Below are 17,502 nucleotides of genomic sequence, written 5' to 3'. Positions count from 1 at the left end.
GAGGGTTTCAGTTAGGTTAAATAACATTTATCAACTATACAATAATACAGAATACATCTTTATACACAAGAATACACAGAATAAAAATGATCTTTTAAAAGTAATAAGAACAAATTGGTCAACAAATAAAATGCAAGAATATCTAAAGGCATATTCTTGTCTTTGCTTTATGTTAAAATCAACTAGAAACATGTTTTTCTTTTGTTGACTTACAATCGATGAAAATTGGCAGATTTTTTTCAATTGATTATCGAAAAATTGATGGAATATTAAAAGCTGACTCTGGTAATGATTCGAGTTACTAAGAGCAACAGCGGATCTGAGCACTGAGATATAAAACTATTCGATGATTGTGAATTTCAATTTTAAAATGTAAACAAATGAACGAAGAGGGAAGTGGAAATCAAAAGTCTTGAATTGAATTTTCAAGGCTAGCTAATCAGCCATCAATAAGTTAGATTCACACACAAGCTTGACTTAAGGCTTAGTTTAAAAAGTTTCATTCTCTTCTTTTTGAAGACTTTGAGCCAATTTCTTTATCAACATTGAATATCTCTGGACATTTTGACCAGTCCAGATTTTGTTTACATTGCCAATAGTCCCCGGCATAAATATGAACAGGATTATTAGTGATTGGATCAGTTTGACGTTTAAACCATGTTGGTGAATAAGCTACATCAGCATCTAGATGAGCAGCTTCTTCTTCTCTTTTTCTTCGAACTTTTCTCTGTTTTTCTTCCAAAAGCCCTTTGATTTGATTTGCTTCATCCCATTTACCGTCTTCCATTAATCGTTGATCGGGTCTTAGACGACTATCTGTTGGAGCAACTCCATCCTCGGGTTCGTTTAATTGCACAGCAAGTAAAGTCATGTTATACATTTTCTCATGTTCTGGTCTAAAAGTTAAAAGTAATTAAGAAAGCAAACATTAGCTTAGAAGATAAAGACAAAAAAGATCGCTTACGGAGGATATACTCTTTCCCAGATTTTTTGAAACACTGATGTTTCGTAAACTGATTTTCCTTTAGAGGACCTTCGCTTGTTCATTACACGAGCAACCTCAAGATGATCATCCCAAATACCTTGGAGGATCCATTTAGTTTCTCCTTTAGAGTCAATAATTTTACCAGTTACCTATCAATTAAAAAGATCAATATTATACTGAGAAACTCAATGTGATTGTTAAAATACCTTTCGCTGGACATCTCGTGAAAAGTAACTATAAGGTATAAATTTAAGAATGCATCGATCACCAGTTGTATGATTTGTTATTACCATATCACCATGATTATCGACCCAAAGTTTACCAACAATTATATTATGAATCGTTGTGGTTACTTTGTGCCATGTGTAATGGTAACCTTGATCTGGAAACTCTAGATGGCTGATATCAACTGGATTAACTTGTAAATATTTTCCTCTAAATTTGCTTGACAATCCAAATTCACTCCAACATTTCCAACCTTTACCTTCACAATGTAATGCTAACATTGGTGGATGATGACTTACCTAAAAATATAGTAAATAGATAAAATAAAAAAAACAAAATTATGCATATATACATAAATAAATATGAATGAATGGATAGATGATAAATCAAATCTTACCTGTTCAGCAATACTTTTCCATCCTAAATCAGATGTTCTATCACATTCATATGTCTCTCCTAATAATGGATTAAAAGGTTTATTAAGTCTGACATTTGTAGTCGAATAGCTAGACACGCAAAATGCTGCAATGTACACTAATTGATTACAGCTATCATCGGTTGTTGCTGCTTTGTGAAGTAGATGAGCATATTCAAAATCTTCAGTTAATCTTTGTAACATTGATAAAGGTTCATTGAAATTAACAGGCATTGGGATTTTTGTCAGCTCTTTTCCGATACATTTCTTCAAAAAAGACCACAAATTGAGACTTTGGTTAGGTCTATCGAGAACTCTTGTGCGTCGTCTTGGATCCAAAGGAAGAGGCGATAAATCTTTTTCATCTAAATTCAATTCTTTACATACATCTTTTGACGAGAATATACCATTTATTGAATTAGCTGAATCATTGTCAGGCAATAAGGCAATTTCACTGATTGACATATCAATGTTTGCTTTTTCGTTATCTTCCGATGGAATATCATTCTCCAATTTATCTTGTTCTTCATCAATTTCCCTTGTAGAGTATTCTAGTGGATCAGCATACTCCTCATCTTCACTCTCTGAATTGTTGCCTCCAAAAGAGTCGATCGCATTATTTGAAGAGTTATCGTAATTATTCTCATTGCAGTTAACATCGTTAGGTTTGTTTGCATGGGATTCCAGGCCAGGAGGAAGAATTAATTTCTAGCACAAATAGACACAGACAAAAGTACATATGAGCAAATGTTTCAGATTCAAAACAATAGAGGAAAAAAAACCAAAACATTTACATGAACAAGAACAAGAACATGTAAACTTACTTGCTTTGTGTTCATGGTGGTAAATTTAACAGGAAATTTTCGAAGAGCGGAAAAATTATTTTAAGTACATAAAAAAAGAATTACAATGAACAAAAATACAGTAATTAACGTTGATTAGATTGTAATCACATTGCTATAATGAAAAACTAAACACACCATAGGTTTCAATTTTCAAGTTGCTAAGTTAGCAAAGCTAACACTCAATCAACTCAATCAACTAACTAAAAGAATCTTGTCGCCATCTATGGGTGAACTAAATTTATATGAATATAATAACATCCAGGATCAAAATAACACTTGTACTACACTTGTAACTCTTATTGCTATAAATACTTCAGAATGAAATCCCCTGAACCTCAATTACCTAAACAATTAAAATCATCTAATAAAACTATGTATCAGTTCAGATTTAAAATACTTTGTGTATAAGTGAATATAAGGCACTCATAAGCCATCTAAATCGGATTTACGGACAGATATTCAAATGAAAAATCAAAATGACCATCAATAAAGTATTATTAATCGATTAAAATAATCTATTCACTGATTAATTTTTTACTATTCAGCCAATTCAATTGAATTAATGAAGGAACAATGGAAAAAGTTACTTTTTTAAAATCTCCAACAATCCAACAATCCAGCTATAAATATTTTAACATCATCATGTGTTGACTTACAGGTTAAATCATCAGCATTTTATTTTGTGCTCATAATCTCACGATCAATGCAGAATTGCAATTATTAGAAATAATTACGTGTTTCCATTCAGCTATTGACTGGTAACTACAATTGACTATTAATCAATCGGTGAACCAGATAACTTACTCTTTGCTATTGATGGATCTTTCAAGCTTCTAGTTTTGCCACAATCAAATCAATTTTCACCATTCCAAGAAAAAGCATTGTGTGTATAAAAACCTTGATATGTAAGGCTGTGCATTAAAACTGGTAAAATTTAGATCGATTTATGGTGATTTGCAGCTTCCGACATCAATTTTGGGAGAAAATAAAAGCTAAAAAAAGGACGAAGTACCAGCAAATTAAAAGCTTGTAACAGCGAGTAAAGAATTGCAATGGAATTGGTTGAGCTTTTGAAAAGATTCCTTCATCTTGATTCGCACATTGCCATTCTCCTTCATCTTTGGATGTTTTTGCGAGATCACAACGGAATAGTACTCGATCCAATCCCATCTCCATGATCGTTCTCATATACCTGTTGAAGAATTTACGCTTTACTGGCGAAAGGTAACTGTAAATTGGCAATGAAATGAGAACATGAGCGAACGGCTTACTCATATGCAATCGTTTGTCTGGATAATATTGACAGAATTTCGCTCTCATATGTTTTATTGATTCGATTGATGAGAAAGCAATCACCTCGCCTGCCGGTGATTTGCCCAATAACTCATGACTGTGGATCTCTTTAACCAACTTATCCTCATATTCCTTATAAATTGGCAATCCTTTTACTGATGACGAGCAAATGGCGTAAAGCGTTGTGAAGCTGCTTATGTTCCAGTTATCCAAGTCTTTCAATGTTTCAACGGTTGGATATTTTTGAGCCACTGTTAGTTGAGTCGAGAAATGGACTGATAAAAGGACTCTGAGGTAACCAATTGAACAAATTGTTGCCAAGAAAATTATTATTCCATATTTGGTAATCTTAATGATAGGCATTGGCTGATGATCATCTTGTTGATTGAATATCAATGAAACTGAGAGTGAAAATGAATGTTTCAATCGTTCTATCAATGGTTTTATCGGTTTGTTAACAATAAAAGAACAGAGTATTACACCAACCATGAGAAGAATAAAAAAATTGATTGAAAATATCGATATTGAGTCAACAGCATCAACAAATTGTGAACTTGCTGGAATCGTATGAACAACAACACAAATGGATGAACCAAAAGGCAAAGACAAGGTGACGTTCGGGAAACTGTCGTTGTAAATGGTTACCACTGGTTCGAGCAGCACATCGATTGATCCATTCATATGAAAATTAGTGTTATAGCTCGTATTGTATTGAGATTTATAATTGAACAGAGTATCAACGATTTGCTTAAAACATGAGGTTGACTTTTTATCATGAATTAAATCATAAGCACCATCTTTCACACCAACAGTGATTCCTGTTTCAATCATTTTAAATGCACTTCAAATTCAAAGTCTCTTAACTTTGGTTAAAGCTGTTGACAAACCATTGAATCACAAATGAACTATGAAATATCAAGTTTCATCAAATTATCTCAGTGACAATTGGATTTATATTTGATTGTTAAAACGCAAATGAAAAAATAATTATTCAATATCGTGTTATATTTAATGAAACATGAAACAAAATTACTTTTCCACAAAATTCAATTTGTTTGAAACAGCCTCTGTGAATCCTAATTTTCATTATATTTATATTTTCTAATATTAATTACTATCACTTTTTAATCAGTTTTTATGCCCCAACAAACCTACAAAGCCCCAACTCTTAACTTGAAATTCAAAGTTTCCATGCAAAGTCCTGAGTAACCTGAATTGTGATTAAGCTTTGACAGTTTTCGGACTTGTAGTTCAACCATGGCTTGCAGCTTGAGTTTTCCTTGAAATCTTTTTAGATTAGTTACAATTTTTACGAAAAAATTTGATGTTTTGACTTCATACAATTAACAAGTAAAGTCTTCCATGTTTAATCCCCAATTCAGTGAATTATTCATTACACACAACTCAACCAGGAATGAGACTCAAATCTAGTCTAAATAAACCAATATACCTTAAATAAATTAACCAAAATAATTTTCAATTTCATTTTAACATTTTTCCGAGCTTCTTCTTTAAACTTGTTTCCAGTTACCCTTGACCCATACAAGAAAATGTGAATTTAAATGATCAACTTGAAGTGAAAATTGAAAATTCACATTACGAGGTCAGTTATAGCCTAACTTGATATCTTAAAAGCAAAAAATGATCAACACTATTTATTTAAACCTCATTACAGCTGAAAAAGTAATATTACCGCAGTGAAGTGAAGAATCTTAATGAAGTTGAAATTATCATTGAGAAGCATGTATTTATAATTAACATCAAGTGATCAAACATTTTCTATTCTCATCATGAAAACATTGGAAGGTTAACCTAACTGTTCAACCAAGTAAATAACAAGTTAAACGTTTAATTGACCAATTCTTAAATCAATTACCAGTTGTATTGATGATGTTGTTGCAAATCTTTAAAATGAATTAACTTGACGATATTTAATTTTTCTCGTAACCCTTTACAACTTACAATCATAATTCAATGCGATTGTATAAGCTCAGAGATCAGAGTAATTGTAAAGTAATAAATGATCGTAATAAAAAATTTATAACATTGTTTTTGTCTGAATGACCGTCAAACTGTGAATATATCTCTTGTTACCTTGAGAAGGTTTGACTACCTGCAAGAATCAATTCCTGACGTCAATTTTTATTTGTATTGTCATTTTAATCAATAGAGGCCAAGTGAATAAGCCATTGGGTCCATCTAGACGAGTTTGAAATTGACTAGGAAATGGGTTCACTAGAAGGCGATGAGATCATCTAATATTAACTAACATTGATATCTTTATATTCATGGGGATTATTAAATTTGAGCGTACACAATAATTGAACTGAACATGATTAATTATCCCATGATATCAACCAATAACTTGACTGATATCAATTTTAATGGTGAATTGGAAAGAGCAGAAATGTTAATTCATTTGTACGGCAAAGACAAGTAAAAATGCACTACCAACAGAGATTAATATTGATTTTTAATTTAGATTTACTTTTGTATGTTCAACTATTGCATGTGAAATGTTTCATTTCAATCTGAACCAAGGAGAAATATAAATCAATTCATTTTTCATTTCAGCCATCAAGCAAGGATGAAACGTTTTACAACTCGATGAACTTTAGGAAACATTCAATTTTAACAATTCAAATCTTTTGAAATTTTCGAAATCTTTGATCATCTTATAATTTATCATTCAACATCAATAGATCGATGCAATAAGAATTTGTTTTTCCTGGTAATTGCTTTTCAGTAATAATTACATTAACTTTCAACCATCATTAGCGTTGCTGGTAATTAACAGAAAAACTCTCAGATTGTCAATTTAGTCTTCAGTTAACTCAAGATTCACAGAAACGACACCAATAGTGTTAATTTTTCGGAATTATCTTAAAAAATTAATTCATCCATTCGATTATTTTTGAATGGTTGTTGTTTCTCCAGCGCATCTTTGGTACTATCAGCAACTTTAATACGAAGCAAAGTATGCATCGCGACTCCAATCCTTATATCAAGAGATACTATTTCCTGCTTAATTGTAGTTAAGGCTTTACGAATACTGATTAAAGGTGTTCCATCAGTCATGGCAGTTCCTCTTTTCTCCATCTCTTCCTTGACTGAATCCAATTCCTCTGAAATCGAAGCCAATTTACGTGATTTCTCGGTAACACCACCACTGACCATTTTATAACTTTCCGTTGCTTGCTTGAGATGAGCCTCCAGTGAATTATATTCAGAAGTTAATGTTTCCAATTGCAATTGAAGGTACTTTTCCCTTGCTCCAATCTGAGCCATTTCTTTGTTAATTTCATCGGACAATTTTCTCAAGGAAGTAGAAGTTGTCTCGAAATGTTTTTCAACCTCGTTTCGATGTCGATACATTTCCTCAATATGAGCTCTCCAATCAGCTTTGTGGTCAGATGAACGAAGGATAACCTTCAACTGAGGTAAAACTCTTTCAACTTCAATCTTCCACTCGGCCGAGTCAACGTTGCTAGCCAGTATTGCCTGTGGACGGTTGACCAAGGATTGAGTATACAATTTATCGGTAACCATTTCGTTATCAAAATCTCCATATTCATCATCTAATAGTGTAAATTGATCATTGAAATTGATTTCAATATCGTCTTCGTCTTCAATTATTTTATCCTCTTCAATATTATCCAGTTCATAATCTTTATCCGATGTCAACACTTTAACCACAATTGGTGAACGAGCAAATTGATTTTTACTCAATGCATCATCGGTTAGTGTATTGAGTATCCAAATGACTTCTGATCCATAACCTTGTTTAATTTTATTTGGAGCAATTGACACCTTGTCAACAATTAAACGAACAGCATCCAAGATTCCATGGATTGTTACATTTGGATCTTCATAATCTTGTGGATTAAGTTCACTGGTCATCTTTAGTTGACATTTTTCCTTAATCAACCAAACGGAAAGACATGAAAATACATAAAATTGCTCTCCTGGGTTGGTTTGGATTGTAAAGTAATACCTAAAGTACATGAGATTGATCAAATAATTGGTTAACTTGACAATATCAGACATAATTACCTATGAAGAGGTTGACATTTGTAAACAGGACAAAACTCCTTGTCATATTTAAGAAGGATTAATTTTTCAATCAAATCGTGCATCGATTGAAAGTTTGAAATAAAATGATAACCGGGACTTTTACTGTCATCATGATTAACTAAAGATGGAGATGAAGAGTCGATATGATCAACTTCGACCATAGCAGGACAATTTAATAGAACCAAATAATAACACTAATATTTGAAATATTTACCTTTTTCGAGAAGCAGAAACAGCTAATGTCCATGACAACCAACAATGTATACACAAAACTGGATTAACTGTTTGATCAGAAAATGCAACAAATGATATTATTAAGTTGATCTTTAATGAAAAATGACTCCAACTACGATTAAAAAGAAATAATTGAATACTGTCTAATTGTAACGCGTGAAATGTGATTCGTTAATACCGTTTCATGAGATCTTTAGTAATCTCAATCAGCTCGAACAACGTATTATATTTGTTCAATTTGTAATAAATTATTGGTTTAAAATTTTATATTAACTCAAATTATCACATCACGAATAAATGTTAGACATGAAGAACTGTTAACTATTGATTGTGAAATGTTTCATTTCAATCTGAGCCAAGGATAAATATAAATCAATTCATTGGTCTTTCATTTCAGCCATTAAGCAGGATGAAACGTTTTACAACTCGATCAATTTAGGAAACATTCAATTTTAACAATTCAAATCTTTTGACATCAGATCTTTGATCATCTTATACTTTATCATTCAACATCAATAGATCAATGAAATAAGAATTTGTTTTTCCTGTAATTGCTTTTCAGTAATAATTACATTAACTTCCAACTATCATTAGCGTTGCTGGTAATTAACAGAAAAACTCTCAGATTGTCAATATAGTCGTCAGTCTCCTCAAGATTAACTCAAATTTGTATTGAATCATCCATTATTTTTGTAACTATTAATGTTGATTAGTCTTAATGAAAAGATATTGATGGAAACAGATTTTAACATTGCATTAACGTAATGTTAAGAACAGAGTAACACATTACGAAAAAAGTATCACTTATGTGGTTGAAGGATTTACTTCAATTGAATACTTCATCTTAATCTATGGCAATGTCAGATAAAATCTTAACTGGTAATTACATTGTGTACTCAATCTTTAATTTAAGATTTAATTCAATAGTGAAAATATATTCAAACACATATGCTACATCAAAGTTGAGCTATTTCATTGTATTAATCAGCCAAAACATGATTCCAGTTAATAAGGCCGTGCATACCAATGATTGTAAGACGCAGCCATTGTATCATAATAATATGGTTCATCAACATGATCAGGGACACCAGGAACATTACTATTCCAACCAGTTAAATCTCTATTCATAGCACTGTAGTCTCGAGCTGTACAAACTTCATAACGCATTTGACGATGACTTGGATAACCTGTTGGTGATTCCATATCAGGTGAAAAACCATCACTAGCAATTGGTCTTGAGCTTGGCATATCATGTGATGAAACAGCTTGAACACGATTTGACCGATAAAGAGTCATTTCTTGAGGCATTTGATTTGAATCATGGCCATGTTGTCTTTTCATGTTTCCTTCATCAGGATATTGACTCGCTGAAGGCATAGGTTTAGGTATGGTGGAAGAGGCAGTTCGCATGGATGAAGCTTTGACTGGCGGATGAGTTGCGTTCCAATAGGTTTCGAGAAATTCAGCTAAATGTTCACAGGCATCTGACAATTGATTTTCATCCAATATAACATCAAACATTTCAGGTGGACATTGGGCAAGTTTCTCTGCAGCAACCATTTGAACGTTAAGGTTTCGACTTTGTGACTTTCCTCTAGACTTAATTAATCGTTGAAGGACCTTTGGTGATGAAATTTTGATAAACACAGTGATGGGAGCCAAAGAAGTCTTAACTAGTTGAGAAGGATGGTTTATTGTGTCACAGTCAAGCACAACCAATTGCATAGTGCGTGCGAGTTCAAAAATCCTCTCAACTTCCATTTGCACCGCATTTAAACATGATGAACGAGGTCCTGGTCTTTCTATTAAAGCTCTCTTGTTTGGATTGTTGAGAAGCGAGCGTTTAGCTAATGAAATGTCCGCTGTTACACGGGTAATGATTATCCTGCCTTCAAATCGATGCTTAAGAAAATCGAAGACAGCTTTCTGCATCATATCAGTAACCTCATAGCCCTTCAAAGAGGGGCCAACCAAGACTACAGGCTGCATAGAAGGCACAACATCGTACGGAGATATATTCTCGTTCTGTAAAAAAGAGATAAAAAAGGTTTATTAGATTGAAATTAAGGTACATTTACATTGAAAACATTACCTTTTTGAAGAAGGGTATACGCTTTTCTCTGGCAGGAGGTGTAGATATAGCAGTTTTACCTGACCGTGAGTTGGAAAGGCCTTCGATGTCATCATTGGGATTATCACAAGGTTGCTCTGAAATAGTCATAGAAATAGATAAACTGGTAAAGAAATAGGAGCATTAAGATTAATGTATTTTGTAAGATCAATATTAGAGTTTACCTGGGGTTGGAGTAGCGCCTCTTGAATTGGATTGTGAAGTGGATAAAACATTATTAACTCGACCTGCAAAATTTGAAATTGAGCCTGTTTTACTGGCATACAGTTTAGTCTTGTTTGCTTGAGTTTGCTGGATCCGCAAATTTTCCAATTTCACTGGACTCGGGATAAAAGCGATATCACAACCTTCTCTAACCAGTCTTCCAATCCACCAGTCATTATTATATTTCTAGAAACGAAAGAATCAAAAATAGAAGCGATAAAATTCCAAAGCTTTTGATTATCAAGATATCATTAAAGATCAGCTTTAAATCAGTTTCTTTTGTGCGCTTTTATATTTACCTCTTTGATATGAAGAAAATCTTTTAGACCAAAAGAAACGGCAGACCCATGGACAGGCGAGTCATCATCAATACCACCGTTATATGCAACATTGGTCCTAACTGCAAACGCAACTGGTTTGCTCTAACGAATTGAAATACAATGTAAGAAAATTAAAAATCCAAGAAAATGGACAAAATTTATTTATAGCTTACCCTTGCTTTCTCTAATTGAGCAAAGGCCTGTCGTTCAGTTTCACGTCCGATCGCTTCTCTTTCTTCATCTAATGATAAATCGGACGATAATTGGCTGTAATTTGAGTCACCCGATCCCTGTTGGAATACAATTGAGAAAATATTCAAAATTAAAATTGGTCTGAATAGAGATGTCAAGTAAAGTGTAATAATGATTGTTCTTGCTACTTCGATTTGCATGAATAAACGAACTGCTACTGATTAACATATGTTTCTCAGTTTTAAAATTAAAAAAATACAATAAAATTAATTGAAAAACTGTTTCTGGATGAATTTTCACTCCCATTTGCTTAGATGTAATCATAATAGACCTTTAGGTGGTATAGCGGCTTCTGGTTTCTTTAAATTCAGAAACCTCGCTATCAATGCTGAATCAACCAATCTATCAATCATCAAGCTTGAAAATAAAATTATTTTAGTTTAATTATCACAGTAGAATAGAGGAGAAAATGAAATATTCATAGATTTTCTGTCACACAATTGACTGGTTACTTAACTGACATGGTTTCAGAAAACACAATGTCTTTGGCTATAGAATCAATCTTCCCTCATGATTTTTCTCTAAAATTAAATGATCTAAATGATGAAGTATTATTCAAAAATCATTACAAAAACACCAGAAAAAAATATCTTTTAGCAAGTATCATAGATTTACTTCGGTCAAAATAAGACCAAAAGTGTTATCCTAAAATACATAAAAGGTTCATGGAAGAGATGACAGAATTTTACTTACAAATTTCATATTGGATGGAAATGGAGAGAAGTCTCCTTACAAAAAATGATTGTTCACCACACTAAATTGATTAGTAGGCTCCAAAATTGATTTCCCAAATTGAAAAATTGATAGTCCTTTTAAAACAATCAGTAAAGTAATAATACCAAAATTCACAACAAGGTAAAATATGTTTCATTATAAATGAAAGTCAAACGGTAATTTTTGTGTGTATAGAGATGATTTTTTGCTTTGTTTTTGTCTTCACATAATCTTTAGGTTCACCGTCTGAATAATATTATAAGTCAACTTGAACTCTTCAGATAACAATTAGATGATGGTTGGAAACATTTAATAAACATTTAACTTAACCAAGTCAATAACTTGATATAACAATAACAAATAATATTAACATTAATATTTAACAGCAACAATAACAAAATAATAACAAGTGAATGAAAATAACAAAGTCACAATCAAACTGAGAACAGCAATGAAGGCCTTCGAAGCTCTTTAAGTACGAGTTTGAGTGGTAGAGATGATCCAATACATCCGGTTATTGTTAGTTTCCATTTCTACAGAGTGACAGATAAAAATATCATGAAAAAAGAGGTTCAACTGAAACTCAATTTACTGAACTGTGGTTATAAATGAATAGTGTAAAGGAGTCAACCTCAAGATGCTCTTCGCGCATTCAAATATAAAGTAGAGTAGATCCAGATCTATGGATATTAAAAATTTATTTTTGTTGATTGAATCTTTAAACAATTTTTATTCGACGCTTGTTTTAATTTCAAATAATTAAGCGATATTAAATCCTATTAACGATCCTTTCTGTGTAGTTATTATGAAATTGGGACTAAACAGAGGGATTGGGCAAATTTTAGGCTTGGAATTTTAAATTTAATAATACTGACTGATAACAATACTAATTTATGAGCAGTCTGATGATTCTTGGTTCTCATTTGTCTATCTAGATCTTCGGATGATTTCAACTGTAATCTGATATTATCTGTATTGTTGAATTAGACATAAACTATAAATGATTTGATGAATAATTGAAGCAAAATAAATGATTCAAGGCTGAACAAATTAGGTTTGGGTCGAGGTTGAGTTGAATTGAACATCAACAACAATCATTGAAATAAAAAAAGGTTTTGACGATAGAATGATTAAAATGACTTCGCTGTTTATTGTAATATAAATCACATTGAACGTATTGTTTTCTTGTTATCAAATCACAATCAATAAATTAATTTATTTCAAGGAGAAGTATTTTTCTTTTGTAATCATCAAAAAAGATGTAAATTAAAAGAGATCGAAGAAATGAATGAGCTAAAACTGTTTGAATTTGTTTAACCATTTTTTGAATGAAAAAAATCGAACCCAAATTTATAAACGGCTATGAGCTTCTCATAAGGAATAAAATGAACAGAAAACATGAAGACTTCAGTAGTTTGTTTGTAATAATCGTATTCAGTTCTCTTTGTTTTCCTTTTCTAAAATGAACTGGTAGTGAACTTGTTTTATATCATTTATGGAGGAAGTTATCAGGATATTAATCAGCTACAGATGAAATTTAGATTTGATTAAAAGTGAAGAAAACAAATTGGGTGGACTAGATGCTTGCTTGCACATAGTAAGAATAATCAAGAAAGCTAAAGCTGATAGTTGACGATTCAATTGTTTGACGAGAAAATGGTTAAGATTTTGCTTGTTTATCTGAGGATCAGACAGAGATTATCCATAATTTTAATGACCAACATGCAAACATCTGTAATGGATCAAGTTTCTCCATGGTGAGTCCAGAAATTCATACTTCTTTTCCTTTGCTTTTTAATTGGCTTCAAATTGATTGATTCATGAAAATTGTTATTTTTCTTGTTGCCTTGTTGGTTGAGCAACTATTAACTGCGTCATGACATTAAAATGCTGCTCCTTGATTAGTTAAAATTGGCGGATAAAATTGAACAGAAGACACCACAATTTTTTATGGGGAGACCAGCAGAAGAAAAATAACATCAAAACAAAGAAGGAAAATAATTTTGTAGCTCCAAATAAACAATTAAAAGGCTTGCAAATTTTGATGATGGATCACAGCTATTTATATAACAAAAGATGAGAAAAATCAGACTTTGATCCCCAGACAAATAAATTTAGATGATCTAACCATTAATTATAAATAATAAATCTGTAATAATAATAATAATTCCTTGAAGCATCGAAAATATTTACATAATTTTAGCTTTTTCGAGTGACTGAGATGGTAGAATTTATAAAACGGGATTTTGAAATGGAGAGCATCGGAGTTGATCAAGGAGAGAAGAGCTTCAAATCACATCTTCAGTCGAGGTTGAAATACTGCTTGGTTGTCATGAATAAGATATACAACGTAGATACGAAGACGTTACTACTGATTACCTTGATTTTTCTTTTCATGTCGAAATGAAGGATAATCAAAGTTTTATCCAAATTCATTTCAAGATTTGATTCAATATTCTTTCATATCAAGGGAGGACATCTCAGAATGATCAAAGTATGCAAATATATATGATTTCAGGATGTAATGGAAGCCTCTACGAAGATCTCAGATTATTTGATAACCTATACAGTTGAGCTTCTTTTTTGTCGCTACCATAAGTTCGCAATCAAATGACAATAAAATCCTTCAAGTCTGATGTGATGATAGCATCCAATAGGCACATAGTCAGAGTAAAGTTTGTAAGTTTTGTATTTTCTTTCATTATCCAAAAACTCAATCGGTTCCTTGTATTGACTTTAGATCACTCTCTCTATCATAATTAAATATCTCTGGACACTTTGTCCAGTCCAGATTTTGTTTACATTGCCAATAGTCTCCGGCATAAACGTGAACAGGATTATTAGTAATGGGATCAATCTGAAGTTTAAACCATGTTGGTGCATAAGTTACATCAGCATCTGGATTAGCAGCAGCTTCTTCTTCTCTTTTTCTTCGGACTTTTCTTTGTTTTTCTTCCAAAAATCCTTTAATTTGATTTGCTTCATCCCATTTACCGTCTTCCATTAATCGTTGATCGGGTCTTAAACGACTATCTGTTGGAGCAACTCCATCCTCGGGTTCATTTAATTGTACAGCTAATACAGTCAAGTTATACATTTTATCATATTCAGGACTGGAGAAAATAATATTATTAGAATTTATTTTAAATGATGATTATTTGAAATTACTTACGGAGGATATATTCTTTGCCAAACTAGTTTAGGCGATGATGTTTCCCATATTGGCTTGCCCTTTGAGGATCTTCGTTTATTGTGTACTCTAGCTGCTTCAATTCGATTGTCCCAAGTACCCTGAATAACCCATCTAGGTTCTCCTTTAGCATCAATAATGCTACCAGTGACCTGTATATAAAAACAAATACGTTCAAGAAACGAAAACAAGGGAATTTTTCTTATGATTCTGACCTTTCTTGGGACATCTCGTGAAAAGTAACTATAAGGTATGAATTTAAGAAGGCATCGATCACCAGTTGTATGATTTGTAATTACCATATCACCATGATTATCGACCCAAAGTTTACCAACAATTATATTATGAATCGTTGTGGTTACTTTGTGCCATGTGTAATGGTAACCTTGATCTGGAAACTCTAGATGGCTGATATCAACTGGATTAACTTGTAAATATTTTCCTCTAAATTTGCTTGACAATCCAAATTCACTCCAACATTTCCAACCTTTACCTTCACAATGTAGTGCTAACATTGGTGGATGATGACTTACCTAAAAATATAGTAAATAGATAAAATAAAAAAAAACATAATTATGCACATATACATAAATAAATATGAATGAATGGATGGATGATAAATCAAATCTTACCTGTTCAGCAATACTTTTCCATCCTAAATCAGATGTTCTATCACATTCATATGTCTCTCCTAATAATGGATTAAAAGGTTTATTGAGTCTGACACTTGTAGTCGCATAGCTAGACACGCAAAATGCTGCAATGTACACTAATTGATTACAGCTATCATCAATTGTTGCTGCTTTGTGAAGTAGATGGGCATATTCAAAATCTTCAGTTAGCCTTTGTAACATTGATAAAGGTTCATTGAAATTAACAGGCATTGGAATTTTTGTCAGTTCTTTTCCGATACAGTTTTTCATGAAAGACCACAAATTGAGACTTTGGTTAGGTCTTTCAGGTATCTTAGTACGACGTTTTGGATCAAATGGAGGTGGCTTTAGTTCTTCTACATCAAAATCAAAATCATTTTTCCCAGACCCGCTAGGCGTTCCTGGGACACTGGTTGATTGGGTTGAATCACTGTCTGCAGGAGCCTTCTCTTCACTGATTGACACATCAATGTTGACTTCTTCTATTCCCTTGGTTGAATTCAAGTTTTTTAATTTATTTTTTCTCACTCTTACTCCAATCGCAGCTGAAGTAGGTGAGTCTTCTGTTTCTTCATCACTCGGTAAATCATCTCCTCCAGAAGAATCATCTTGGTAATTGGAAACCGTTTCGCAATTATTTTCTGTGTAATCCTGACTACTTGCTCTTAAAGCTTTGCCTGGCACAGGAACTTCAAAGTCGGTAACAGCATCTTCGAAAAATTCATCTTCGTCCGAAGTATTACCACCAGTGTTATTCTTATTGGCATACTCTCTTTTAACCCTTTCTTCAAGCTGAGAATATTGTTTAGCCAGTTGAGCACAAACAACTTCCAAACTTGTTCTAGCTTCTCTTTCATGGTTTAAAAGTTTTTCCATTTTTTTGACCACATTTCTGGCAAGCGTTACAAATTCTTCACAATGTTTCAACATTGGAATGGTTGTGACACGGAAAACTGTTGCCTTTTCATTGTAACTTTTACAGAATTTAATGGCTTCGACAGGATTATCAATTGATTCTAAAGCAATGAAAGATTTATGTAAGGCGCTTCCATGTTTCACGATGAGTTCATTAAAGTTGGTTAAATCATTTAATTTGGCATTTAACGGCTCTAGAAACTGTAAAGAACGATCCTGCTTTTTAGAATTGATGATGTGTTTTTGATAATACTCATCCTCTGACTCTTGTAAACGATTTGCTAACATTTTGGAGCATTGTAGAGCTGTCATCCAATTTTGTCTCTGTTGTTCATTTTTAGCTTTTAGATGGAAAACTTGATCACCGTTTTGAACAACAAAACGAATGTTATCTTGCTTGTAAATGATCGCAGAGGCCAGTTTGATTGATCCACGGCAATTTTGAGATACATCTGCTTCAGAGCTGCACAAAGGTGTGAGAAGTAACAGAGAAAATAAAATTAATCAAAAACCTAAGCAATGATTCAAAATTATTGCATTAAAAAATTACAACAGGTAATATTTAAATCTTTCTTATGAGGTTGTGTTGAAAAATAGATCAATTTTCACTAGTTAATTTACCTGTAATATGACAGAAGACCTTTCGATAACACAAACCATCTTTTTTGATAGCCTCTCATATAATTGGCCCACTTTTGAAGGGTTCCTTTCATCTCAGTATCAGGAACTTGAGGGCCAGAATAGTTAGCCATTGCCATAGATGTGATTATAAAAATAAATTACCAGGCGAAGATAATTTACTCAGATTCACTCAAACAGATTAAAAAATAAGATTCTAAAAAATTTTACCCAAACAGCTTGTATAGTTGTATTTTTTGTATACAATCTGGGTGTTTAAAGTAACAGAAGCAGAAGTGATGCGCATTAAATGGGCGCTTTATTTGATGTTCAACAAACAGTGAATGAATTTAAATTAACTGTTATTTAACTCCTTGATGTCAAAACAATTAAAATAAAACACTAAATTATAAAAAAAACGTTACTTCAAACCC

General features: G+C 32.5%; 4 protein-coding genes across 4 annotated transcripts; all 4 read right to left on the bottom strand.

Moving 5' to 3' along the window:
- Positions 1–42: 42 nt before the first annotated feature.
- Positions 43–2,621, bottom strand: LOC107364251 (oxysterol-binding protein 2). The gene is made up of 5 exons (XM_015931584.3): positions 2,450–2,621; positions 1,608–2,333; positions 1,192–1,509; positions 965–1,134; positions 43–896 (listed from the first exon to the last, which is right to left on the bottom strand). The coding sequence occupies exons 1-5, from the start codon at positions 2,462–2,464 to the stop codon at positions 500–502; spliced, it is 1,626 nt and encodes a 541-aa protein (XP_015787070.2). The 5' UTR covers positions 2,465–2,621; the 3' UTR covers positions 43–499.
- Positions 2,622–6,092: 3,471 nt separating this feature from the next.
- Positions 6,093–8,322, bottom strand: LOC107363957 (intraflagellar transport protein 57 homolog). Its single transcript, XM_015931235.3, has 2 exons — positions 7,817–8,322; positions 6,093–7,757 (listed from the first exon to the last, which is right to left on the bottom strand). Exons 1-2 carry the CDS (start codon positions 7,996–7,998, stop codon positions 6,647–6,649), a joined length of 1,293 nt encoding a protein of 430 aa, XP_015786721.2. The 5' UTR covers positions 7,999–8,322; the 3' UTR covers positions 6,093–6,646.
- A 632-nt stretch (positions 8,323–8,954) lies between these two features.
- On the bottom strand, positions 8,955–12,305 carry LOC107364172 (voltage-dependent L-type calcium channel subunit beta-1). Its single transcript, XM_015931494.3, has 6 exons — positions 11,672–12,305; positions 10,900–11,016; positions 10,706–10,828; positions 10,367–10,592; positions 10,164–10,279; positions 8,955–10,096 (listed from the first exon to the last, which is right to left on the bottom strand). The coding sequence occupies exons 1-6, from the start codon at positions 11,678–11,680 to the stop codon at positions 9,077–9,079; spliced, it is 1,611 nt and encodes a 536-aa protein (XP_015786980.1). The 5' UTR covers positions 11,681–12,305; the 3' UTR covers positions 8,955–9,076.
- A 517-nt stretch (positions 12,306–12,822) lies between these two features.
- Positions 12,823–17,318, bottom strand: LOC107364171 (oxysterol-binding protein 1). The gene is made up of 5 exons (XM_015931492.3): positions 17,072–17,318; positions 15,515–16,913; positions 15,098–15,415; positions 14,865–15,034; positions 12,823–14,805 (listed from the first exon to the last, which is right to left on the bottom strand). Exons 1-5 carry the CDS (start codon positions 17,206–17,208, stop codon positions 14,406–14,408), a joined length of 2,424 nt encoding a protein of 807 aa, XP_015786978.2. The 5' UTR covers positions 17,209–17,318; the 3' UTR covers positions 12,823–14,405.
- Positions 17,319–17,502: the final 184 nt, after the last annotated feature.

The sequence above is a fragment of the Tetranychus urticae genome, chromosome 3, assembly GCF_039701765.1.
Source record: "Tetranychus urticae isolate SD_2017Ah chromosome 3, NJAU_TeUrti_SD_1.0, whole genome shotgun sequence".
Lineage (NCBI taxonomy): Eukaryota > Metazoa > Arthropoda > Arachnida > Trombidiformes > Tetranychidae > Tetranychus > Tetranychus urticae.
The sequence above is the reverse complement of the archived record's forward strand: the minus strand, read 5'-3'. Positions and strand labels throughout refer to the sequence as shown.

Coding starts and splice junctions, on each gene's coding strand:
- LOC107364251 (XM_015931584.3), bottom strand. Junction 1,135..1,191: donor CACGAGATGTCCAGCGAAAG/GTATTTTAACAA, acceptor TTTAATTGATAG/GTAACTGGTAAAATTATTGA. Junction 897..964: donor TGGGAAAGAGTATATCCTCC/GTAAGCGATCTT, acceptor TTTAACTTTTAG/ACCAGAACATGAGAAAATGT.
- LOC107363957 (XM_015931235.3), bottom strand. CDS start 7,998: ATGGTCGAAGTTGATCATATCGACTCTTCATCTCCATCTTTAGTTAAT. Junction 7,758..7,816: donor AAATGTCAACCTCTTCATAG/GTAATTATGTCT, acceptor CATGTACTTTAG/GTATTACTTTACAATCCAAA.
- LOC107364172 (XM_015931494.3), bottom strand. Junction 10,829..10,899: donor CTCAATTAGAGAAAGCAAGG/GTAAGCTATAAA, acceptor TCAATTCGTTAG/AGCAAACCAGTTGCGTTTGC. Junction 10,097..10,163: donor GTATACCCTTCTTCAAAAAG/GTAATGTTTTCA, acceptor TCTTTTTTACAG/AACGAGAATATATCTCCGTA.
- LOC107364171 (XM_015931492.3), bottom strand. CDS start 17,208: ATGGCAATGGCTAACTATTCTGGCCCTCAAGTTCCTGATACTGAGATG. Junction 15,416..15,514: donor GGAAAAGTATTGCTGAACAG/GTAAGATTTGAT, acceptor CTATATTTTTAG/GTAAGTCATCATCCACCAAT. Junction 14,806..14,864: donor TGGCAAAGAATATATCCTCC/GTAAGTAATTTC, acceptor TATTTTCTCCAG/TCCTGAATATGATAAAATGT.